The sequence below is a fragment of the Falco rusticolus genome, chromosome 6, assembly GCF_015220075.1.
Source record: "Falco rusticolus isolate bFalRus1 chromosome 6, bFalRus1.pri, whole genome shotgun sequence".
Taxonomy (NCBI): Eukaryota; Metazoa; Chordata; class Aves; order Falconiformes; family Falconidae; genus Falco; species Falco rusticolus.
Window position 1 is genome coordinate 40,691,673 of NC_051192.1, and position 27,082 is coordinate 40,718,754.

At 39.8% G+C, this 27,082-nt stretch overlaps 1 protein-coding gene across 5 annotated transcripts in view; it reads left to right on the forward strand.

The window, feature by feature from the left end:
* Positions 1-276: 276 nt before the first annotated feature.
* Positions 277-27,082, forward strand: part of ADGRG6 (adhesion G protein-coupled receptor G6) — a 112,799-nt gene continuing 85,993 nt past the window's right edge. For 2 of the 5 annotated variants that reach the window (XM_037392453.1, XM_037392454.1), the window contains exons 1-2: positions 277-563; positions 6,675-6,775. In XM_037392453.1, the coding sequence (XP_037248350.1) occupies positions 562-563; positions 6,675-6,775 (103 nt within the window). In that variant the 5' untranslated portion in view covers positions 277-561. The remainder of the gene's footprint in view (positions 564-6,674; positions 6,776-27,082) is intronic. The other 3 variants (XM_037392451.1, XM_037392452.1, XM_037392450.1) reach the window with 2 other exon arrangements.

Genomic DNA, 27,082 nt, shown 5'->3' on the forward strand with positions numbered 1-27,082 from the left:
GCGCTGCGTGGCCGTGACCGCGACCGCGGGAAGGGTGGCGTGTGGTGCCGCCCGTGGCGCCCCCCGCCGGGGGTCGCTGGCGGCGGGGTCCCGGTAGCCACCCCTCTCCCCGGGAGCGGGGCCCGGGCGGAGGAGCGGGGCCCCCCGGCGGCGGCGGCTCCTCGGCGGGTCCGGTCCTGCCCCCCGCGCGGCGGGTGGGGGCCGGGCCACCCGGGGGCCGAGCCGGAGCCGCCGCCGCCACCTGAGGCCCCGGCGCGGGGATGTGCGGGCGGGGCGGCCGCTGCCCTCCGCGGGGGCGGGCTCCCTCGGCACCGAAGTTTGCCCGACTTGTGCCGAGAGAGGCGCGTCCCGGCGCGGGGGGGGCACCGCGGCGGAGGAGGAGCGGATCGGCGCGGTCCCGGCCGCTGCGGGCGGCGTGTGCGGGGGCGGGCGTGGAAGAGGTGGGCGAGCAGCGATGACCTTTGCGAGGAGCCCGCGAGGGAGCGGGCCAGAGGCAGCGCGAGCGGCAGCGGGGGAGGATGGTCGCTGAGCCCCGGAGCAGAGCCGCCCCGTAATGCCACCATGTAAGTCTCCTCTCCGGGCTCCGGGGCGAGGGCTGCGGCTTGCCGTCCGCGGCGCTCGGGGACCGCGATATCCCCCGCGGGCTCCTTCGTGGGGCACGGAACCCCGGCCTATGAGCAGGGCTTCCCCCCCACCCTCCGCCCCCGTAGTAGCTGGTGTGTAATGTCAGGTTTGAGCCGCGCAGGTGGGTAGGGCTGAAGGAATGGGGAAACGAGAGAGTCTCACGTCGGGCGCTCGCAGGGCAGGGCAGGGCAGGCAGCGCTCTGCCCCGGCCGGGCTTCGGGTCCGCCGGCGGCTCCCCAGCGGGGCCCGGGCGGCCGCGGCCGTTCCCAGAGCACCGTAATCCCGTCCTTAGAGCCGCTCTGGTGAGTTTCCCGGCGCAGGGAGCCAAGGAGCGAAACTCTTGGCCCCGCTCGCCGCCCGCTGTGAACCCCGGTGCCTCGGCACCCGCCCGGCCCGGCCTCGGGGCCGTGGTCGCGCACGTCGAGGAGCCCCGTCCAGCACAGGCACCATTCCCAGCCCTCCAGGTGCGGTGCCAGCACAAGTAGGGAAAACGGGAGAGGGAGGGCCGGGCGGGCTCCATAAAACCTTCCCAGCCCCACCGCTCCTCGCCGCAGCGCACGGAGAGGAGGAGGCGGCAGCGCGGGGCTCCGCCGCCGTCCAGGGGCCAGAGGCGGCGGGGGCGCCGCGGGCGGGTCGGTGGCTCCGCGGGCGGGTCGGTGGCTCCGCGTCCTCCTTCCCTACCGTCCGTACACACGCCGCCTGGCCCCGGGCGGGCCGCTGCCGTGGCCTCTGGGCACCTTCCCCGATGTTTTGCCTTCACTGACAGGCTTTCACCGAAGGTAAGGCAAGGTACTAAGGTTTGGGGTTAGGCGTTGGCAGCCAGGGGGACCTGTGGCTGGACCGAAGGCAGTCAGGGGAAGGGGCGAGGGGTGGGGGTTTCTAACAGTGCACGGTGAAGTTAAGGCTGGACCGAAGGCAGTCAGGGGAAGGGGCGAGGGGTGGGGGTTTCTAACAGTGCACGGTGAAGTTAAGGCTGAGATGAGAAAGAGTTCCTAAAGAGCTAGTGTTGCACTGCTACCGAGCTGCAAACAACCGGCAGATTAGGTTGCCTCCAACTGGGAAAAGTTCATTTTGAATGGAAAGCCAAGGGACTCAGACAGATCTGATAGAGCTGGCACTGTTTAAATTAAAAGGCCGTGTCCTGGGTTTTTTCATCTCTTTCTGTGAGTGTGAGGGAGTTTTCAACGTCGACTGTAAGAATAATTAGGAACATGTTATGCTTAACCAAATGAAAGTTTTAAGTGGTATTGCATAATTAATCTTTCAAGACATTCGAGTACTAGAGTTGAAAACAAGGGTTTCAAAGTTAAAATCGACTCCTCTGTTAGCCTGCAGGGACTGAACTGTGAGTGGTAATCACCTTTCACTTGTTGTAGTTCCACTTAAGAGTGATTAAGCTTAAAATCTTTTTGTTTACAACTTCCTTGAGAAAAAAATGTGAAATTGATGTTAATTTTCTTTTAATTTCAAAGCGTCAGCAACATTTTTCCTTAATAACTTTAGACATGTCAAAGACCAAAGAAAGTCATGTCAGACTGCCTGAGGCAGAATTCACATCCTACTCCAGGGAACTTTGCCGAGGCTTTGAACAAGGAAGATGGTGTATTCAAATATGTATTGCATGTTTTGAGACCATACAGTATACAAATGCTCCAGGATTATTCACATTCTGTGTATATCTTCTTGCAGAGTTGTGCGCTCCCTAAAAGGTGATAATGTCTGGCTGCTGGCATGTAGAGAGTAGAAGGTTCAGTGGTTAGATGTAACAAGACTCCCACTAATTTCATCTTGATCTATGACAAGTTACGATCCATTTATGGTTTAGATAAATTACTAAATTTTGCTCTTCTGGAATGAATTGTGAATAAGCTCATTGTCTCCCTATGTTATAGGAAATGAAAGTAGCTGTGGACTGGACTATATTGAATTGGTAGCTAGAGTGCATAGCTGGTCATGTCGCACAGTGCCTACAATGGAATAATGCAAGTCCGTAGAAAAATTAGTAGTTCTTCTATCATACTCCAGAGAAGGTCACTTTCTAATTTTTCTGCTCTTAAAAGAAAAAAAAAATGTTAGGAGGGATAAGAGTATGTCCAACTGTAATGGATGTACTCCTAGCTTAGGTGTCCTAATAGTCCCCAAGTATATTCAATAAAATGTTGTTTTGGTTCTGTGTTTGACAATCTACAATTATTTATTCAGAGCTACCAGCATGTTACCAGCTGGGGATAGAACAGGGCTTTTTCATTTAAATTGAAACAAAATAGAGAGGAAAACCCAGTATGAACAGTGTTCAGCAATTCTAATGTATCCAGGGTTAAAGACTGAAATAATCCATATATATTCTGAGCTCTTTTTTATGGACTGCTTTGCTTACTTAAACTCTTCGTGTATTTTAGCACATTGCTGTGCTGATATCCATTCTCTGAGCTATTGATGAATATTAAATGACAGAACACATCCTTTTAGTACTATTTAAAATAGCAGCACAAGACCAAAAGGGTCTCTTGGGCCGTCAAGTCAGTGCTGTTGTAGCAGGGGACTGTATCATCCCTTGACAAGAAATAAACCAGTCCAGAATTGTTTGCCAATTTTTCTATTGAATTATTCATGCTGTTTGGATTCAGTTCTAGCTGTTACTAACACTAGTAATCAAGAAAATGAACCTTATAATAAATATAATCATAGTGGGTATTAACAGGTGAATAATATCTGCAACTAAGTAGTTTTTTTGATGCCTGGGAAGTATTTAACAGCTGCTCTGGCTCCTTTTCGTAACTGTCTGCCAATTGGGATGTCATATTACAAAAGTATCAGGGATGGATTTTGTTATGGAAGAAGACTTTTTGTTGGCAATGTGTTAGCTGACTTCTACCCCTGATAACTGCTTGTGTGAACAGGGGTGTGACACACCTCATGGTGTAAGGCTGTGAGCAGTCAGGTTTCTGAATTGTAGCTTTTTGTCTATGCAAGATCTCAAAAACATGTGAATAACTGATTTCCTCACTCATTTATAGCACTCAGCTAGAGGTTATGCTTTTTAACATAGATCTTTAAAAGTCCTCTCCAAAAAAACCAGGTCTGACTCATGGTGCCTGCATTAGTGGAGTCTTTTGGTAGCATGCTTCTTTTGTGGTCATTCTTATTTGGATTTGATAAACCTCTTTTTCTTGTCAAGTGACATGATGTGGTGTAAAGAAAGTTCTTTTTTCCTTCAGCAGTAGGGAATATAAGTGGCGTAGACAGGTTTGCTATTTTTTACCTATTTATTTTGCTGGATAATTGATTTTTATTATTGTATTTTTTATTTTAATTTTTATTTTTTAAAAAATTGTAGAATTATCTAGCCTTTTTTCCCAGGGAAAAGAAGTCTTTGTAATTACTCCTTTCTGCTTTGTTGCTTGCACTTATTTATGCTTTGCTTTGTTGTTGATTATCCATGTTTTTTAAATCTTTCTTGACATGCTTTTTACAAGAGTGAGGATGAGGAATCAAACAGTAAACTAACACTGTGGAATACTGGCTTGTAAGTGTTATCACAATGCAAGTAAACATTAACAAATAGAAACTGGCCAAATAAAATAGTGTTCTCAGACTAATGCAGAATCTCAGATTCTTTAAGAAGGGCACTAAAGGCAGTATGACTGGGTAGACTCACTCCAGACTTAGGCAGCAGAAAGTTGTCATGTTGTTTTTCCTTAAGTATCTCAAAAGTTGTGTCTTGGATTATCCAGCTATTCAATAAGCAAAAACTCCAGCTGAGTTCACAGAGACATCAGAAGTGGTGATTGCCGTAACACATAGAAAATGTACCAATACAATGAAAACCAACACAGATTTCTTCTGAATTACTAAACAATTGTTTGTGACTGTTTCCTAGTCTGGTAACTGTAACTCTGCTTGCTCAAAAGTAACCAACAAACAAAAACCAGTAATGCAACCACTTCTATAGGTTTGCATTGGTAGATCATGCAGCAGGCTGGCATGTATTTTACCAGTAGCTGCAAACTCTTCTGTAGAAACAGCAACATTCTTCCATATCTCTGGTATGTCATGCTGTTATCCTCAGCATTTCCATCTTACTACTCTGTGATTATATATGCATGCTGCATGTGTTTGCATATAACCATTTTAATGTCTTTAAAAGGACTAAAGGGCTTCTGTTCAAAGTCCTTTTTCTAAAGTAAGATTAAGGATACTGTGGATTTATGAATTATATACATTGAACAGTAACTGTTCCTAAACCTCAGCATTCTGTTGTCTGAGACTGTAATAGGTATTTTTGGGTCATTAAGTTGAAGGACAATAATTCTATTGTTTGATAATCTGGTTATTTTGCATGTCTGGCATCATCAAAGAGATTCTTGTATTTCAGAGCCCAGAGTATTTTGTGCTTGTCTTCAACACTTGTTAAGTTTGACTTTACAATATCTCAGAAAAATAAATCAGTTTCAGATTCCTAATTTGATACAACTAGCTATAAAGAACTGGACTTCTTTTGTAGTCAGACACTTGTGCTATGTAACACTGCACTGAAAGGAAACCTAACTGATTTCAGCAGTCTATTGAAGTGCCATTCACCTGGGCCCATTGGCATCTAATCCACAGGAGTGGTTTGATGAACTACTACTTTTAAAACTGAAACATTTGTTGTTCCTTTACAATGGTTTATCTTGCTGCATTAAGTTTGGCTTGTCTACATTACAGAATTCCACTTTGGGAAGAAACAGGAGCTGATACTGGGAAAGAATTTACATTTGCTCCCAGGTTTCACTGGCAAGTTCACAGCAATGCGTGGGGAGCAGAAGGAAGATTATTTTCCCAAGTTTAAGAAAATTAATTTTTCTTGCCACTGAGCATGACCTCTGTACTTTCTTTCACTTACCTCTTTCGCATTTTCATCTTGATAAATCATACTGGTGGCCATTCCAAATGCCTTTCTTTTTTCTGTATTTAATATGCACTAACCTGCAAGATATTTGTGTTCATCAGTGTTTCTTCGTGACTATTCATTTGTGGTTCTTTTTCACATACTGTTGGTGGGAATAGACTTGTGAAATATTTTGGGGATTCTGCTAGATGTTTTCTCCCAGTGTAAGCAGATAATACCTTACCAAACAAAAGCCAGTGACCATGGCCACATAAGAGGAGTAGAAGTTGGTCAAAATAATTCATGTTGTGTTTCATTACTTGTTGCTTGCTTTTGCTTGTTGCTAACTTGTTGAATGAAATGATACCGGAATGTAATGGAGCACCATTCATTTTGGATACATGGTTAAAAGTCTGACCAAATTTATTAAGAGTCCTTCTTGCTTCCTTTTCTGCCCACTATGGAGGAAACATTTTGGTTTAGCCATTAAATGTCCTGTGTGCTTCAAGGCAAAGGAAACTTTAACTTCAAGCTATAACTGGTAAATATTTTTATATAATTGCATTTGGTTTATTAAATAATAAAGATGTCCCTGACTTCACTGACAGCACAGGTGAGCCCCTAGATTTTGGCAAGGAAAGTTTCAGGATTTTCATTAAAGTTGTCAGCAGAAAGTTTGTAGCCATCAAAATATTAGCAGTGAAAAATATGGAAAGGCTGGTTAAGGGCAGAGGCAAATTCTCACCTACCATCTTCATATAGTTAATAACAAATATCTATGTATTTTATATATACATATATTTGAACAGCATAGATGTATTTGTATATGTAAATTATGTAAATAGGTAAAGTAAAACTTTGCAGCCTCCAAAAAAACTCTTTCAGACTGTCAACATATGGGCTGTTTCTTTTACTGAAACACCACCCACACCTATCTGCTTAGAAGCCCAGCCCTGACCAGTCTTCCACTTTGTTGTCCACTAAGAACCAGACAGCATCATTTCTGACCCTTTTCAGCAAGCATAGAGACTTCTGTCCCTGTTTAAGTAACACTAGGGCCATCCATAATTTTCAAGTGCTACTTTATTTACTGGTAGTTACTAGTTTGAGTAACAAGAGTATTTTCTCACTTTCTTGACTTGTAAAGCTTGCTGAATTCTTGCTTGCTTTTTTTCTACAGGATGTCTCATGTAAGTGAAATGTGGTGCTATCACTGGAAATGGAAGCTGCAGCACTGTCTCTGCTTGTTTACCATATATATTATATTCATGCAACAAGCAGGTAAGTCAGCGTATAATCTTCCCACTTAAATAAATGGTCTAGGAGCCAAAGTTTTGATTACAAAGGACTACGCTTACGTATGACTGAATTATGTACAATATAATATTTTGAGGAAAGTGATGTGTTATAATCATTAGCTGTGATAGGTTGGGTCCTATTTCCTGCTACTGCTGAATTTTCTTTTTGTTGTTTTTTATAATTTTGCTGTTATTGATTTTTTTCCTTTGAATTCTTTCATTTTATCATTCCTTTGCTTTTACCTCATTAATACCTACCTCTCTTTTGAATTTCTTCTGGTTGGAATACTGTGAGTAATCATGTAGTTCTTCCATTTTCCACAGTACTGTTTGTGCCTGTAGATTGTGTATTCAGTAACCTTTCACTCTAGTTCAAAGCTGTAAAATAACTGTAGTATGCTTATTATTTTTAAACACTTTTATGATTCAAATAATAGAAACATTCCTCAGCAAGCTATACGTGCATAAGATAATCATACACTGTAAAGAACAATCAGTTTAAACTTAAAATCATCTTGGTCTGTAGTGACACTTGAGTACAGAGTAATGTAACATATTCTGACTGTTTTCTTTAAACATGTGAATGAGAGATTTCATTTACTAAATGTCTTTTCCTAACCACTAGAGTGCAAAGTATTTTAGGAGCTCCAGCTGCTTTACTGGAAAAAACCTCTGGAGTTTATTCTGGAGCATATGAAAATTTTGGAGCAGCTTGTAGTGCTTAGCTAATTCCATATCAAATGGGTAGTGTTGCTGTTACAGACTTGCCATTGGAAAAAGGATGGTTTATATATAGAAAGAGTTTCTGACTTCTTTGATATTGTTTTTTTCTTTAAATAAAAAGTGCAGGGGGTTGGGTTTTGCTTTGTTTTTAAACCCGCACTTTTTATTTAGGGAAAAAGCGATGCAGTAGCTGTGTGGTAGCAGTTTCCAGCTCTATGTCACTTTAATAGGTGCTTTCCATTTCCATTAAATTGTGTAGCCAGAAATGTTCTTAGGTCCCAGCTCTCACCCATGGCTCCATTCGGTGGTGACCTTTGTGTCCTTGTGTTGCTGGGCTGTATGTGGTACTGGGCCATGCAGCTGCCAGCCTCACCATAAAGTAATCAGCAAAACCTGCTCTAATTTACAGCTGCTGGAGGCTGTTATGGAATGACTAGAACAGTAAGACCCGAAGACCATTAGTCTTTGCTAATTCCTTTTGATAAAAGTTTAGTTATTGAAAATGCAGGTGACACAGCAAGGGTAAGTCCCATGAGCCGGAGGGTCTTAGCCAGTATGCTGTGAGGACAGAGAAAGCCAACTACAAGCTCACCAGTGCATTCAGGTAATCTCAGCATATCATTGCTACCTGTGCTGGTACTGAACAAGTAGATGGATCAAAAGCCCTATGCCAAACTCCAAGATACACTTTTACAAAATCATATATGCCCCTGACTAACTACTTCACCAATGAAGTGGTTGGTGCCATTGCATTGGTAAAAGCAGCCAAAGTGTTCAGCTAATTCAGTCTCCTCTGTTATAGTTACTGGTGGAGCTCTTTTCTCAGGCACGGGTTTGGCATGTGGAGGCTCAGAACCAGGTCTCTGATGGAAATCAGAGCAGAGACCTGAACCTGGGTCTTTACATCTCAAGTACATGCCCCTGGGGTCTTTTTCTTTCTTGTTTTGACTGGAAAAGATTTGCAATCTTCAAAACTTTCAGTAAATGGAAAAGACATTTCCCTATCTTCCTGAATGATGAGTAGGTAAATAAGGTATGCTGGAAACACCCAGGTTCAATAGACAAATGTTTGCTGTTCAACAGTGAAAGAGATCACAGATAGTCTGCTGTTAATACCAAATGAAATGAAAATGAGGCATTTACCTTTACAGCAACCTGTCATTTGGCAGCACTTGCCTGTAGACCCTTAGGATTTATGTGTCTTTTTATGTTGATGTAAAAGCATAGGTTATACTGCAAAAATGGAGTCTTTTCATCTGTTAGTTTTTAACTGAGCAAGGCAGACAAGGTGAGAAACACTGCTGCTCCTGCATTTTTTTATTGTCTGTTCTTGAAAGGTGTTGGTCCCTTTGGCTGTGGATTCATATGGCATCCATAATCTCTGGCAGCTTAAGCTTTGCTGAAGTTACAGTAGAAATATCATAAAACCTGACATTCATCCAGCTTCACTAGTGAGCTGTAAGCTTAGAAAGCTATTGGGGCTTATTAAGCTTTGCCTAGAGGAGGTCACATATAAGCAAGGGATTAAGATCATCAGGTACAGGTTTTATGGATTATTTACAGGGCTATTCATAAGGATAAAAATGTCAGTCATGCTGTGACATGGAAAAAATGCAAAAGTGATAATGTTATAGTTTAACTTGAGATGAACTGCGAGACTTGGCCTGCTTTCAGAAACAAAGTTTAGGAGAAGGATTACACAGCGGAAAACTTAGAACAGGGGCAGGATGGTCTGTGAAGAGGATATTCAGCCACAAATTGATCAGTTAAGTACTAATGAACAGATGCAGCAGTGGAGTGTAATCCCAAAGTATAGGCCTGATACCTCAGAGGAATCAGTGGATGGAGTCTGACACTTAAAACAGAAAGACGGAAATAAATTATTAAAAAAAAATTATGAAATTGTAGAACATACTTTAGTTAAAATCTCAGCAGCTGTAACTGTTCTGGCTTACTGGCTTCAGGTCATGCCTTGTGACATGGGGTGACGTTACAGAGCAGCTCAGTAAGCAACTTGGCAGGTTTCCATTCCTGTCTGTGGTAGGTGTCCCTGATGGCTTTGTGTGAGTCATTTAATTGTGCCTCAGTCTCCCTGTCTATAATGATGAATGGTATGTCTTGCCTCTATTGTAAACAGTTTGCCTATCTTCCAGTGGAGGGACTGTATAGAAGCTGAGATGTTACAATCATGGTGTTTTAAACAGAAGTAGTTAAATCTGCTTTTATCTGAGATTCAGACATTCTTAACTTTCCATTTGTATGTACATAATTCGTTTCAGAGGGCCTAAAAGAGAACAAAAAGAGTGAATAGAGTTCTGGAAAACATAACTAATGGGGGCAGGCAGAAGGAACTGAGATTTTTTTGGTCTAGAGTAGGCAGAAGGGGGAATGCATAAGAACTGAGAATATTTAAAGAGATAGCTGCAGTGGGAACAGATAGACGGATCTTTCTGGACAGCTGAAAGGGCAAAAAGAATGGGCTTAAATTACAGCGAGATAGATGAGGAGAGGGCATCTCATCAAAAGGTATAGATAGCAGTGGAATAGATTGCCATGGAAGACTGGGGAATCTCAGTCCTTAGGAATGTTTAGTAATATCTGCCAGAAATGGTTTAAATCTATAGCCCTTCCTTGGGGCTGAGAAATACATTAGGTGATTTCCAGACTTCCCTAATTTCTGTAGTGCTTCCCTAATCTTTGCCATATAGAATCTGGTTTGGCTCAAAATCTGGGAAATGAGGACATCCATTGGAACTTGCACTTCTCAGAATATGACAGCGCTTTTGCTGTGCCTACAAAATTGTGTTGGTGGTTGTCCTGTTGCAATGGCCTCATTTTCACCTGACATATGGAAGCAGCAGTTCAATATGGGAAGTAAAAACTGGCAGCTTCAGGTGTGTGTAACCTCACAAAAAATGTTCAGTTTAGTCTCCCCTTGCTTTTTGGCTTTTCTGCTCTCATAGCAAAATGTCTAATATTTCAATATTGTACTGTCTCTTGGTTTTGCCTGTGCTTTCTGTGATAACCCAGAAGCAGAACTGGAGTTTTTTTATTGACCTTGAAAGCACATTCCAGTTTGCATAATTACTTTCCAATGTTGTTTTCAAGTCTCTTGCCAGTACTGAACTTCAGGTTTTTGAACACTTGCACATTTTGGGGAGATTGCAACATCCTTGTAAAAGTTTTTACTTTCTGTCATCAATAGATACATAATTACCCAAAAGTCAATAGCCATTTTATGACTACCATGCAACTATATTGAGTTTTATTCAAGATGTGGAAAATATTTATTTTAATAAAGCCATGAGTATGTCAACAATTCTTATTACGCGATTTCTGCATTATGCCCCATACTGCTGTTATCACAGAATTACTATGACTGTAACTAATGCCAGAGTGAGCATTTGTCCTTTTGTTCATCCATCAGTAAAGTGCATTGGTGTCTGTAGCCACTTTTCCATGTCCTCAAAGGGCTTTAATGAATTCCCAGGAGCTCCCCAAAGAGTAGGTTTCAATTCAATTACAGTCCTTGAAATCTGCATTTCATTTAGTGAGGATTCAAAGCAAAAACTTGTGCAGTTTTTAATTCACCAAAAAAGAGAGGTTGAGTAAAAAGAATAAATCTGAAAGCAGTTCCTTCACCCACATGGCTGGTAATGGTCTCCAGTATGGGGTCATCTCTGCCCATCATGCTCCTCAATTGGAACTATGAAGATAAAGGAGGGATTAAAGTCCTCCCTTTGTTTATGGCAGAGTTTCAGAGTCACCGTGCTGGCCCAGGAGCCTAATGCGAGATAGGAAGGGAGTATGGTGGGAAGTATTGCTCATGCCACCAGCACTAGCAGCAAGAATCACATTGCCATCTGTGAAAATGGGTTGGGTTTTATCTGGAACGGCCCGAGTCAGGAAGTGTGTTTTTTCACCAGAGACCTGAAACTGCATACCACAGGCAAGGGCCAAATATCCTATCACCACATGAATGATGAAATTGCTGTCAGCACGTTCCCTTATCTTCCTCTCTCTTAGCATGTGCACAGCAAGAACCAAAGTGCCAAGACAACAGCCCAGTCAGCCAGCCAGCACAATCCTTGCGTATGGCAGGGAGGCAGGGGATGATTTTATAACATTACTACTGGCACTTTATGAAACTTCTCCCATGGCATCCCCAGGGTGGGAATGGGCGTGCATATATTGCTGGGCAGGGTCAATGTGACTGTGAGTGTTGCCCCTGACTTAGGCATGGATATTCGCGTTTCTGAAAGTTACGGAAGAATTTAGAAAACCTAAAAAGTTTGGTAAAAAAAAAGTATTCGGTTTGGCAGTCTCTTTCTTTACATAGACATACATACATCATGTGTAATTAAGAGATTAGTCACAAGGAATCTGGATATATAATAAATAGCTCCAAAGTAAGTATTTTTATTCTTCCACCTTTCTCTGTCAGTCTTCTTTTCTGTTTTAACATAGCGTAAGCAAAACAAATCAAAAGCAATCATTTATGTTCTGTTTAATATCTAAATTTCTGTTGGCTTGAGGCATGTGTTTAGAATTTCTGTTCATATAAATCTAGCAGACAAAATGTTACTGGTTGGCTTTCTTGCATTTCCCTTAGTCGACAGTTCATTAATGTCAAAGTAAATCACAGTTGGAATTAATTTCACAGGAAGCTGCCTCTCATTACCTCTGTTTACTTTTTTAGCTGTAGTTTTTTGATGGTGCTGGTAATTGTTTTCCCTAAAGTGTTTGGACCTCATTGCATTAACCATAATAATATTGCCTTAAAAGCACAGTGATATCTCCACATACCCCCTCTAATATGCACTTGTAGCCAAACCCAAATGGAATATGGTCAAACATCACAGAAATTCAAAAGCTGACTAGGACCCCATCTTACAGGGTTGCTGCATTCTTCTAGTAGAAGATAGGCTAAGTAATGTACCTTTTTTTCTAAAGAATATATGTTTCACTGAAGATCCTATCTTTATGACCTGTAGATTTTAGAATCCATTTACAATTTTCTTTGCCTCATTGTTTCTGTTCACTGTAAAATATTAAAAACATAGCCAAATGACAATTTGTCAGTTTGTCAATATTGTCTATGACAATGGACAATAAAAATGTCTAGCTCAGTGGTATATCTAATAATAGTCCCAAAATAACTTGTGGCCAGCTGAACTGTGCTTTACAAAAGGCTGTCTCTGGTAGAGATTATTGTGTAAAGAAATTAAGTCTTTATGTATTTGTCAGTTGCTCCCAATGAAATGAATGAACATTCTAAAGTATGTTTCTGTCTTATTAAAAGACTGAAGTCTTTGAGAATGTCACGTTTTTTCTCTTGTGGATTAGAAATGTGAGAAATGTTACATCATGAAGTGAAACCCTTAACTAGGAATAGAAGTTTTCCAGATAGAAGTACTTTACATATAAGTCTAGCAGTCATATGACATGCATTTTACTATGTATTACAATTAATAGAGTAATTAAAGTGGATGATTTTATATACCAGTGGACCTTTTAGAAGTGAGTGATTACCATTGTGAAGTCAGCATTTCTCAATTAATCATATAATCTTGCATATTATGGATGCATATTGCTGTGTCCCTGATTGTTTTGCCGGAGCATTGGATTTGTTTACTTAATGGGATTGCTTAAGTGATTTGCACAAGGTGTAACATGCAGTGTTCACTAGATCAAGGTGTCAGTTATCACTGATAATTGAAATGTTAAAATGTGTACTTTTATTACAACCACAGCCCAAAGATGTCTGAGATAGATAAACTTACCCATATATTATGTATGGAAAATACTAAAATGAAAAACAAACAAACAAACTTTTATTTTTTAAGAATTTGAAGAAAATCAAGGGAATTAATTTTAGCTAGAATTTATTAAGGTACTAAGAAATAAGAAGACCCATCTGGAAAATTACATTTCTTAAGATTGTGTATAGAAATACCTCTAAGTAATTCACGTGTACTGTTTCAGAAGTCCTTCCTTTCATCATAGAAGAGAAAAATATCTTTCCCATGAGAGGAAAATAAAGTATTTCAGCTATAGACTGTAAACATTTTCTACAGAGTTAACTAATATTAGTGTAATAGTGATAACTTACATCAGAGAGGTACATCCCTTACTGTGATGCATTGAACAAAAACTACTTTTCCTGCCCTAAATATAATATCGGCATTCATATCAGGGGAAGGGAGGGCTTCCAGAAACATCTCTTGTTTTGTCTGGGTTCAGTGCTTGCTGGTCATCTTAGTTCCTGTAAATGACAGACTAAGCTCTAACTCTTGCTGCAGTATGGGAAAATTAAGTGCATAATTTATAGTTAAGAGTTCTGCTTATGTAGCCTGGCCTCCAGGTATCGTTCACATTAGTTCATTTTATTTGCCTTCCTTGAAGGATCAAGCCACTTTCCACTCCAAGCCCAACTCCAGTCATAATTTTTTGGTACCGCTATGAACTTGTACTCCTTTTTTCTCATCTTTCATGTTGCCGTTTTTACCCTATGGTCTGAGACACCAGCAGCTTCACATCAGCAGTATGTGGAGTGTTTTCAATTTGTTAATTGGAAACAATGTTGCTAATTGTCCCCAAGATTTCAGCCCCCAGACATGCTCACCAATTCCCATTCTGTGAATTTCCCCTTTGGGAATTTCCAAACATCTTTTCAGTTATTTACTATGTTGTCCAAATTCCAGTGCAGCAAATAGTCACTTTTGACAAGAGAGGCCACCACAGTGGTAGCTCAGATGATTGCTTAATATTCCAAAACTACAGATGTATCAGTCAAGATGTAAGATACTTAATATTCTATAGAAGTGCAGCTTGGCATATTTTCAGAGGACTTTTTGAACGTTGTTGTAAACTGAGAAGGTGTATGCTGGAGAATATTTTGCTCAATTGAAGACTGACAGAACATTAGTTACCATTCTTGAAACCAATTTTTTTCTGGATATTCCCAAAGCAGTCCAACTGTCTTCCAGTACACTGTAAAACAACTGCTTTTTTCAGGGCTAAATATCCATAAGAGTTAGTTCTTGCAGAACACAGGGTAGATCCATGAAAAGATCATCACACAGCTAACAATTTTTGAAAGGATACAATGCAAACGGAGTGTTTCCAATTCCAGCTTTTTCAGTCATGAATATGCTTCTTGACGGATGTCAGACAGAAAACTGCAACTCCGTATCTTGGACAGAGTTTGTTTTGTGCATGCACTGGCTTTTCACACCTCTTTTGATTAAGAGCTGTGCAGTAACAAATCCATACTATGAAGCTGAAGGCATTTTTTTATTGGAACTTGCTTTTTAGGTGGAGAAAGACCTCATGGTCAAAGTTATTACAGAGGCAATTGTACAAGTGGCCCAGTCCTCTGTGATTTTTGTTTTGTGAGCAGTGAGGGGAAGTGTTTGTTTCTTGTTGTCTTGAATTTACAGGAAAGGTTTATAAGCAGGTTTAAATTTTAAATATTTCACTGTTTTTTCTTCTAAATCTGTGTCTAAATGTTTTCCAATTCCAAAGTAATGTTAGTCATATACCATACTCACTTTACAGAAACTGGAAGAACTGGAAGCATATGAAGAATCCTGAAATCAGCTTGTCTGCTGAGTCATTAAAAATACACCAATAACTCAGAGGTTTCATGCTGTGTGGATGTCCACCAATCCAATGTTTTAAAAAAACAAATCGCTCAAATGGTGTTCAGCTTATCTTGGATTTTAACTTTGGTTTAGAGAATTGCTGTATTTCAACAAATCATATCTGTAATACACATAAAGAAATAAAAGCAAAATGCTGATGTCAAACAAAGACATCATTCATACAATGAGTTAGAATCTATGACTTTTAAAAACCAACATATTGTTTGGCTGATAAAAGTATTTAAAGGAAGTGCAACAATAAAAACATTGAGCCCCCTCCCTTGCATGGGTAAGCATGGTACATCAAATGTTCTGTCTGTACCAGCTGCTCTGGTTACATTTGATGATGTAACTAGTTTATAAAAATGTAGGGTTTTTTTCTTTGACCTGTCAGATTTTGGCAGCATGTTGTTTCCATGATGTGCTGTAATTTGATCTTATTTTGGATTGGGTGTGCTTCCGCTCAAGTTTTGCCATTGGAAGTGGCAAAAACTTTGTATAGCAGCAATGCCACCAGTTGGAGCTTCCCACTTTCTGTCTCTGCATATGGGGAATTACTCTTCTGTTAAGTGATTATTTCAGTGCTTTACAAGTGAATTGCATCTAACCCTGCATTCTGAGAAGGGTCAAAATAGGAGAAGTAGCACTGGTACAATGATGAATTCCTCCGTCTGGTGGCACGTGGCAATCAGGAGACAGTACTGAGGATTAAAAAGGCAAACATCTCTATATATACACTCCCTCCTCCTAATAAAATCTGTGCATATTTTTCATGTGTGGGTAATACCAAATGAGTGATTTCTAAATCACCTGCCAAACACCAGTAACTTAGAAGTTACCTGCAAATAATATGTTTGGCTTAGTCAGTTGTCTTTAGTTTTTGATCATTTTCTTCCCCCTCCTTATCAAAAGTGTCAATGTATGCCATACAAGTATTCTCTTTCGGGCAACTCCTGTAGTTACTGACTCCTTTGACTACTACCCTCAACAAAGTATCTGAAGTTGTTCTGCATTGTTTATAGCATATCAGAATTGATATTCTGGCAATTTAATTACATCATCAATAGTTGAACTCAAGATCTTGGGAAAAAAATTGCCTATTTTCTTGTGCTTGGCTGCATAAATCTTTTCTGAATAGCGCATCATAGCAATGGAATGCATCTGATGCCAGAAATGTAGCTAAGAGTCCAGTTTTTAAAGTTATTGTTTTCAAAACATTTATCTTGCTTTATTATCTTAAACAGTTTTCTGATGTAATAAACATTCTGAATTTAAAGGAGAAAATTAAAATGTTAATTTTAAAATTTCACCGTATATTTTTATTTCTAAAAAGAATTAAATTTCTTAAACAAAAGATTTTTTTCAGGGAAGTAAAGAAAAATAACTCTTACTAATAATTTGATTGGAAAAACAATAAAATCAGCAAGCATGTCACATGTTGCTTGGGTTGTTTATGCTTAGATTGCAACATATCTGCTTTAACCTTGAAATAGTTTTGCACAGATTTTGGAAGAAGATATAAGGAAACTCTTCAGTAAATGTTTAGCTGTATATAGTCTGGTGGTTCCTCCATTTTAACTGGATTGCATAACATTCATTTTACTGGGTTCCACCAAAGTCAGTGCAAGTTTTACTGCCCCCTTGTATAAAAGCCAAGATACATCACTCTTGAGCACTTTGGAAAATCCCTCCCCAAATAGAAACTATTTGGAAGTTGGTGTCTTGGCAAAACAATATTGTTGTGTTAGAGGAAGCCAAAGTTTCTGCCCCATGCCTTTAAAAAATTTAACCTGCATGATGCTGCAGCATTGCTGTTCAGTGTTCAGAAAGCAAAAAGGCTTACAAGAACGAAAGAAACATTACTGTGTACACTTGGCAGTGATTATATGTTGTAACTTGTGGGTTTTGTCTGCAGTTTACTGTGATCTCACCCAGTAATGCATGAAATGGAAGAGAGTTTTGTATTCTGCTTTTTGTCTGTGTAATCCCCATGTCATGTGAATCCTGACTTTGTACTTAAGAATTGACTTGAGCTCCAGCAAAAAACTCAAATGCACAAATGCTCCTGAAAGGACTGATACTGAAAGACTTACTCTTCCAGCACTGTTAGTGCTTTATGGAGGACATGGTACCATTTGCAGGAGTTTGGTGCGCCTCAGATTTCCAGAGATTCAATGGGAAATGAGCATTCTCAGCACTCCCAAAAACTGAGCTGAGAAGACAGCGTTTTTGCTGTTTCACTCTGTTTTCAGCTAGGTTTACTGCATCCAGTTGGGGATTGTTCAGTAACCGGCAAAGACAGTTAAAATATAAGAATCCAGAAGTCCACTCTTGTTTCTACTACCCATCCATCCATAATCTGCCTGGTTTTCAATCCTAACACACAGAGGAAAGCATTTCTTAAATGGATTGCTTTTGATTATAGTGGCATGAAAGATTTTTTGAGCTTTCTTTATGTTTTACTGTAGTGTGTATGTTTCTAGTGAGAAGACAGCTCAGCCTCGCCAGAGTTTTAATCTTTAGGGTGAGGTCTGCAATGCTTCTTATCTTAATCAGCTACTGTGTTTATTCACTTGAAATATGTAAAAATCTGAAGAAACATCTTCTGTTAGCAGGCATGAAGCCAAACTAAAAAAAAAAAAAAATTAAAAAAAAAAATCTGGTCTTTCAGCAGTTTATGGTATTTCACATTAGATTCTTATTAGCTTTCCTTTGCAGAATTCATTGTAAAGAGTGATACATGACAGCAGAATGGAAATCTTACATATTTGAAAAATAGGAAAAGGTGTTAAGCTAGAATCTGGTCATCAAAACATGAACGTTGTGAGTCACAAACATAAATTACTTAATAGCAGCTGATGAAAATTAAAGGAAACTCTTTTTTTTCCTGCCAAGAAGCTCTTCTGTGGTACTGGCAATTTGTTCTTTATCTTCATGTTTGTAGTTTAGGATTTTTTTATATTGGCCCTCACAATAGTTCTTATAAACAGTCCACATTACTCCTTTTATATTATTCCTTGTAAAACATGTGGTGTTGTAGTGTAAACTTAGAAGTACATATAAAATACCAATGGTAACAAATACAATAATCAAACGCTATGCAAGTAGACTTTGTATGGGCAAGGTAGTCTATACATTCAAGAGCTGGTTACCTGGAATGCAAGGAAATAATCTGTGTCATTAGATACTATTGTTGGGCTATACTTACCAATTTGTCAACAATTATGAAAAACACTGAAGACTAATGTGTCCAGTCTAAACACTGATCTAGCAAATATGTTCCCATAAGGATCTTTCTAGGGGTTATTGTGTCTATTACACATACAGTTTTCAGTAAGATTAATAAATCACCTGCTATGTTTTTAAAGTTCTAATATAAATGTTAAGTAGTAATAATGGTGGTATTTTATTATTTTTCTCCATGGAGCATGATCTTTCATAAGTAAGCCAGTAATCATTGTCATATCTCACAGGAGATACAGTCTGGATGTAGGATCGCCCATTACCCTGTGCTTGTGTACCATCATAAATAAAGTTACTTGGCTTGTTCTTTGTTACTACTTTGAAAATTCAATTCATATAAATTATAAGTGATAAAAATTACTGTTAAAAAGGTCTATAAAACTTTATACGTTTATGATGCAACTCTAATACAGGTAAACATTGAGCTAAACTTTTGGAACAGTTTAAGGACAAATATCTATACGGAAGCATGTTACTGTGTATATTTGGATTGTGCAGGTGGATCTCCTGTGCTGTCTGTGCGCAGTGACAGATTTATAACGGTAGCCCAATAGCACAGAGCCTTTGTCCACACTTTAACTAAATTATGTTCTTAAATATGGGCTGCTTTGGTTATGGAAAAGTACATTGTATGAGTCTTGGATGAATAATATTTTTCATTGTGAGCACCTTTTTATCAGCAGCAATATGAGAGGTTTGAGTGAATATCCAGACTCCCAATTACATATGGTTATTGCCATTTCCCTGTAACCTATCTTTTCTAATTACGACACAGTACATTTATTTCTGAAATTTCACATGCTATTAAATGTCTCTTACTTGCCTGTTACTGCTTTAAAGTAACACAACCCTTCATTCCTACCAACTCTGACAAAGAGCAAGACATTTAGGTTTTTTAACTTTCTAATCATTTCCTCTCTTATGTAGAGGTGAGGAAAAGACTGGGATTCAGCTAGTGAACTGAAATTGAGAATGATAACTTCAGATCAGTGCTTGCTACTTCAGGTGAAATGTTGGGGACCTGTGTGGTGGAAATAGCAGCATAAACTAGTGGGATAGGTTTCCTTTGTCACACAACAGTGGTTTTCAAAGTTTGATTTAGTCTAAATAATAGAAAAAGGCTTTAAGAAGGAAATATTATAAAGAAAATACTAAGGCTGGAAAGCTGGCAATTCAATAATTTGGAAATTGAAGAACTGAAGAATTCAGGTTGCCTATGAAATTTTCCATTTTCATATCCACCGTGATGATGTAGGTTTTATTTACAAAGTCACCTGCTTTTTGTCATTGGCCTCCAGCTTTGTACAGAGCAGATGTGCTATGAGGCTGAAAATAAATGTAGGTTTTAAGGCCTTTGCTTAATGTGTGGCCAGAGGTAGAATATGTACACTGAGCGAGGCACTGGATTGCAAGATCTCATGGCTGGGGTGACTGAAGGCTGTGCTAGAAAACTGAACGCTGTCTCTGACTCTTGTCTGCTAGGGGTGGCTGAGCAAGTTAATTTCATGGCTGTCTTTAATGTGTCTCATTTTCTGTGCCTAATTTAAAGCTATAGAGTGATTTGCATCTATAATTGCAGTTGAAGTGAATAGGAACTGTGTTTGACTATATTAGCCTCTATATAATGCCACAAATCATGAATAAGTTAGGTCTTGTGTGCCTGAAATGAAACACCTAATGTTAAAGGATTCTTCCAATCTTGATATTCCCCAGCTACCCCTCTATAAAATGTATTTAAGAATACATCTTCCCTCAAATTCATATTGTAAGTTTTTAATTAATAAACATTGGAGAAACATTCAAATGTTATACTAATGAACACCACAGAAGAGCTGATGAGGAAATTGGTGATTCTGTCTCGGGAGAGAACTGGAATTGCTGCAAGGCTGAGGGTCACGCATCGAAGAACGGTGGTAAAGCAGGATACTGAAAAGTTGCTTGTTTCATGGGATTTGTCCTTCCTGTGCACTGAATGAGGTCCTGCAAAAACGGTAGTGTGTGATTATGTAATTGAAGATTTTTTTTTTTTTCAATTATCTGCACAAAGGCCAAAGGAAGGTTAACTCTGGCATTTCCTAACTTCAGTAGTCCTTGATTGTGCAATCCTAATGGTGCCTGCATGTTTCTGGGAGGGGTTTATATTGTTGGTATGTGTGTGTATATGCAGATAAAGATGTGATTACTGTTAGAGATGCTTACTTAGGATTTTAATTTAACCTGTAGGCAGAGCAGAAAGTCGTGTTAACAAAATGTTATTTACTTATTTTTCTTTTTTCATTCATTCTCACTTAATCAGGATGTTCTTCACCACACTTATGAGACAGTTTAAGGAAGATGAGATTGACAGTAATTGGAGTAATCAAGCCACTTCACTGTGAAGCTATTCGTTTAGGAGTAAAACAGCTTTCCTTTTGATTTAATTATTTATTGTGGCCTTTGAATGACCCAGAAGTTAGAACAATAGCAACCTCATTCTGTGTGACCTATGTAACGCCAGAACATAGTATTTCATAATGAAAAAGTAAAAAGGAACAAAGAGGTATTCTGTTGTAGTACTTCCTACATGCTACTATCACTTGTATGATCCACCACCCACCACCCCCTTCATTTTTTAATTCCACCCGTAACTTCAAGAGGATTTCTGGTTATGCATTTGAAATATATCCTTTCTCCACCTTTTCCAACACAATATCTTTCCAGGGTGATACTGTGCACAAGGGTTTTGGTGGGGGGTGGGGTGGGGTTTGGTATTCTTTTTTTTAGGCACTGTATTCTTAGTTTATTGATGGTTGATTTGTGTCGTCTGGTTGGAAAAAGGAAACAAAACACTTTGCATTTGGAATTCAATGTTACGCTTAGCAAAAGAAAGACAAGAAAATACATATCTAGAGAAAAGATGTTAAGGCTTCTACTTCTGCAGTGCTAGTTTCTGGAGGAGCACTTCAGGAATGTTGGAGTCTGGATGTGTAGGTCCCATGTGGACTGAGATTTGAATGAAGGTGGCATTTTGCTAGGAAGTGGGGTTCTCTGAAACGCATAAAATCTTTCTGTGTATCTGAAATAATGGCAGGGTGCCCAGAGCTTTGTGGAAAGAAGCCTACTTCTTCAGCAATAAATAAAATAAGTAAGTAAATAAATATATTTAGTCAAGGGTAGGATATCTTTGATGTGATGTTCTTTTGCTAGATGAAAGACTGCAACTGGCATGCAGTGCCAAGCATCCCCCTGCTTCCTCAGTGCCTTTGGTGCCAACATCCTCAAAAAGAACATGGATTGTAATCCATAAGACATCAGATTTGAAAAAGGATTTCCTTTAGAGCGAAGGTTGTTTTTCTTACCCTCCAGGCATGTAGCTATGGTAGGACAAATGAGTCTCCCAGAAATTAATAAAAGTTTAATAACAGTGGCAGTTTTCAGATTACAAGTCATCAAATAATTTATTTTTCCTGTAACCATGGACATGATGCCCATCTACCCTTGGGACAGAAGTAAGTCTGTTACTGGTTTAAGCCAGGGGTCCAGGCAGGCCAGTGGTCATAGATGGGCACCTGGAATAGAAGAGTTAAAACAAGGCCTACATACATGGTGCTTCCCCTTAAAACTCTCCCAGTCTTCAACTGTTTCCATTTTGGGAATTAAAATCTCACTGGGGCTGGTGTGGCTTGCCTGTTTAGTAGTCTGCAACAGATTTCTGCCAACACAGTCCTTTGGAACTTGCACATCCACAGTTGTCCTCAGGCAGGGGGTGCCACGTGACCACTTCCTGCTGCATGAAGGGCCACCTTGTTCCCTTTGAACGTGGCTTCTATAACAAGGGGCCACCAAGTGAAGACAGTGAGCAGATACTGCCTCTCTTCCTTTTCTGGGTCACCTGCAGACATTTTGTATACCTTTATCGGATCTCCGTTACATCATCTTTTCCCCAGCTTGAAGAGTTGTTGACTACTCCCTCGCTTGCCCAGACCATCCCCACACAGGATCCCCACCCAGGCATCCTCTGCCCATGACTCAAGGGTTTCATTTAAGCCCAGGCTGGGACAGCTATACATGTCCTGGGCTATCAGCTAGCTGGAAGCAACAAGAGCTGGGTGGCCCATGTTGGGGGAGGATCTGGGAGCAGGGGTGACCCCAGTGCAGACAGGGCCCTCACTGTCTGGGCACAGTCCCACCACGTCTGAGCTGGGTTAACAGACAAGGTGAGGCAATGAACCACATCCAGGGTTCATCCAGGGAGTCAGGTCAGGAGCAGCCAGAGACAAGGCCAGAAACAGATACACCTACAGCATATGCCCAACAAGAACTGAAAGCCAATTAGAGGCTTTTAGTGCACTTGGTGCATTGTCACACTTATCTACATTGACTTTTATTTGCCATTTTATTGCCTAGTCATTCTGTCTTATGAGACCTTTTTTTCAGTTCTTTACAGTTTGCCTTCAAGGTATCTGCTATTTGGAGCAGCTTTCTATCAATAGCAAACTGCATCTGTACTCTTCGGCTGCTTTTCCAAATACTTTCTGGATATGTTAAGTAGTGCAGATCCCAGCAAAGACCCCTGTGGAACTTTGCTGGTGACTTTCTTGCCTTTTTACAGCTTCACATTTGCTCCTATGCCCTGCCTCTTAAACAGTTTTTTATCCATGCCAGAACCTTCCTTATTATGTAATGGCTGCTTAGTTTCCTTTAAAGCCGTTGGCAAAAGTCTTTGCCAGAAACTTTCTGGATATCCAAGTGAATTATGTCAACTGGGTCACATTTACCCACATAGCATGACTGGACGCTGCAGAGAACTCCAAGAGGTTTGTAAGACAACACATCACTTTACAGAAGTCATGTTGACTCTCCCAAATAGGTTTTATTTATCCAGGTGTCCACTAATTCTAGCATTTCTTATACCACCATCCCTTGTGGTAGCCATGGCGTTGGTCTGCTCAGTGAGAAAAATAAAATTGGAGTAAACTAATTTTACTTCACTGCCAGTAACCGGCAACCTTTACAGGTGTTAGTGTTATTAGCAAATCTTCAGAATGTGTGATGTAATTATGCTGCTGTTCTAGTGCTCTAGACCGAGACTACATCTTGGAGAAATGGGCTCAAAAATAATAGGATGTGTTTGATCATGTTGACAAGCAGTGGAAAGGACTGAGTGGTACTTCTAGTACTTTATTAAAATGTAATGAAAGGTTTGAGCAGCTTGCTTGAGTGGTAGTTCCTCAATATATTTTTGTCCCAGAACTACTCTTGTGGCTCACAGCTGTGAACATTAGCAGAAGAATCTTCTCAGTTGCAGCGGGTAGCTAGACCACAGTTTGACTAGCTTGAGGAAGGAATCAAATATTTGTCATATAATGCTTCCTCAGACTGAAGGGGAGAAAAGAATCATCACTGGAAAAAGAAAGCACGAATTTCTGCTTATTTCTGAAATGCAGAATAGACAGGAATAAACTGAAATGCAGAAGGAACTGACAGAGTCTGAAATTCATGCTGTACGTTCTGTCTCACAAATGTAGAGACAAACCTATTACCTTGCATAGTGCAGATCTGGTAGTCACGGGACTAGCAGTCCTACCTCTCCCTAAAAGAATGAAGCACTTCTGCATATCTGCATATAGACAGAGATATGCTCACATACATAGAACAGATTATTTCTTATTGATGGGCAGTTCAGAGATCAGCTGTTTCAGAGATCAGTGGGTTTTATACCTTTGTGTTTGAAAAAACATGCAGAAGTCAGTTCTAAGTGAGAGATAACACTGTCGTGCTAGTTTGTGGTTTTTTTAGTAAACACAAATACCAAGAAACTTCTGATATTATTGCTTCCTGGAAAGAACTGTTTTCTCAGAACAGGAAGGCTTGTAATTTGTAAGTGAAATAGCAAGGTTTGCAATTGCAGGGAATAACAAAATCGGTTAAAAGCAGATTAAAGTATAAGACAAAATAGTGTGAATGAGAATACCCTAATTATTTAATGTATTTAAACTGTTAGGCTTTTACATTCTTTTGGACTATCAGCATTACAACTGGAACAGCAGCTTTTCATACATTCCCCTTTAAAAAAAATAATTACATAAATATATATATAAAGATAGTGGACATGATTCATAGCTAGAACTTCTCAGAATTATTTTTAAATTAATGACAATACTGGTGTGCAAGAGTAGCCGCATGGGCAGGACGTCAGTAGAAGTGTTTCTCTCTATACCTGCCTAGTGTCTTGCCTAGAATTTTTTTCCCCGCATTTCTATTCTAAAGTTATATTTTACCTACTTGTGATTATTGTAATACGTTTCTAATACAACTGTTTTCCATAGTATCTTGGTCCTCTACAATGTTTACCATCACTTTGACTTACTGAGGTTAAGAAATTTCTGCACTGGAACTACTGGGTTTTTTTATTGTCACTGTCATTTGCCATGAAATAATACATTTCATATAGCATCTGTGCTGAGTCATGGATTACAACCAGAACGAGGTGACTTCCCATTATAGCTCCTGCTTTGGATTTTGGAATGAAACTGGGCCTTTGGTTAGTTTTGGAGACACAGTCCTGGGAGGAGGACCAGCTTCAGGCAGAGCAGAGAGCTGTTTTGAGCAGAAGTCTGCTATAGGCAACAAAGTAGCTATGGTCCTGCTACATATAGCCCAAGGTGGCCTCACTGCCATGAGGGAAGGGATGTGAATGTGTGGCTCATGCTGGAGGAGGTGGCATCACCACTGCAAGCAGCAGCAACATCACAGACTGATAAAAGCAGTAACTGCTGCAAGGTTGGCTTTCCAGACCTCCCATGGCAATTTTCATCATATCTGTGTCACTTAACCCACTCTGTCCCTGAAGCTGTCCCACGCCTGAAGCTGGTCCTCTTCCCAGGACTGTCTCTCCAAGACAAACGACTTTGCTGGAGCTGCTTAATCACAGCCCCTTCTTCACAGACATGCAAAATAAGATCATTCCTACTCTATTGAGAAGATTTGAATGTAAGTGGTGGTATTTATTTCTGTTGATATGTGCCATTTAGAAAGTCAGTATGATCAGCTGTTTTAGGTTACAGCATTCATATTTTTGTCTCTGTTATCATTTTGCATTTGTGTTGTTGGTAGAGTCAGCTGCAGAGGTAGTATTTGTGAAATGCCAAGAAGCTTGAAAAGAAAAGGTGCAATTGTCTGTCTAGTTGTAAATGAAAGAAGATACTTCTGGCAAATGTTTGCAAGTCATACCTGGTGATGAATCTAGGAGTTGCCCAACTACTTACAAACAACCCTCTGCCATTTCTGTGTTTAATAACTGCTTAAAGTTGCTGCTGGCACTTCATTTTAACTAAGTTTAGAGTTTAGGCTGGAGCAGATTTACCAGCTGAGCCAAAAAAGTGTTTAGCCAGCCATGCTTACTACCACGTAGTGCTGCATGTGATTTGATACTGGAAGATGCGGTCACAATTTTGTGACTGTTTAGATCAAAATTTCATCAACCCTTTGTTTCTATGGCATTGCATAGATAGGACTGGGTACCTGATGGGGTCTGTTCAGCATTGTAGGCCTTCCTCATTTTGCCCAACTGTGTCCTAGGCAGACCATCAAGCTCTGCCATTTTTGTAACTGATCCAGACCCAACTAAAAACATGCAAGCAGTTACCATCTGAGCTATTAGAAGAGTTTTCCTTCTTGTAGTTGCTGCAGCCTGATCATAATGACTCAATTATCACATGCTATAAAATGCTATAATTGCTTTTAGTACTGTGTACTGTCAGAGCCTGTTCTGGCTGAGTAGTCTTGAGACTATACAGGAGGGGTGGGAACTGCCTGGATGGAGAAACCCCTGCAGTCAGGAGAGTCACAGGGAGCTGTCTAACACACCTGAAGGCTTTTCAAACTGCAGATGGATCTCCAGCACTCACTGCAGAGTTTACTGTACAATAACACTTAAGAAAACTACAAATATGAAAGAAAATATCAGAATTCCTGGAAAGCTGTTTGAATGAGAAAATGAGTTATTATTACATCAGACTGATTTATTTTCTTTTTTTTTTCTTCTTTTTTCTTCAGATACATTGTTTTTGTCAAAAATGAAAAGTGTATCAATTTTAAAGAAAAATGACAGGATAAAAATTCTAGCTGAAATGCTTTGATGATGGAGAAAAAATACTGCTTTAAAAATTTGAAGGCAAAGCTTTGAGCTATTGTTTTGAATTTACTTTGATATTTTTAAAAAAATTCCTAAAATTTTTAAAGGCAATTTTCTGATTTGCTTAAAGTGACTTAATTGACAACATTTTGCTGGATATTTTTTGAAGGAGATTTCTTAATTTTTCCTTTTTTTTTTTTTTTTGACATAAGAGTTCCTGTCTAGTTATTCCTATGCTACTTATTTTCAAGACATCTAATTAGCAGCTATCACATTTTTAATTTTCCAGTTACTTCTTTGCTACACCAAATTACCATGTGTGGATGAGCTGACCAGGTACCAGGTATTAGGTTCATATTAGATTACAATGCCTGCAGTTCTTAAAAGATTTCTCAAAAAAACCCTAACTTTTATGTGCTCTTTGAGAGTGTGCTATACTGAAGCTGACCTGAAACTTACTGAAGACTTCTCTGTCTGTACATGCTGCTCAGTAACTTTCACTGAAAAACTTGCAATAATTGGTCCTAGTGCCAGCCTTACAGCTACTAAAATAGATTTTATA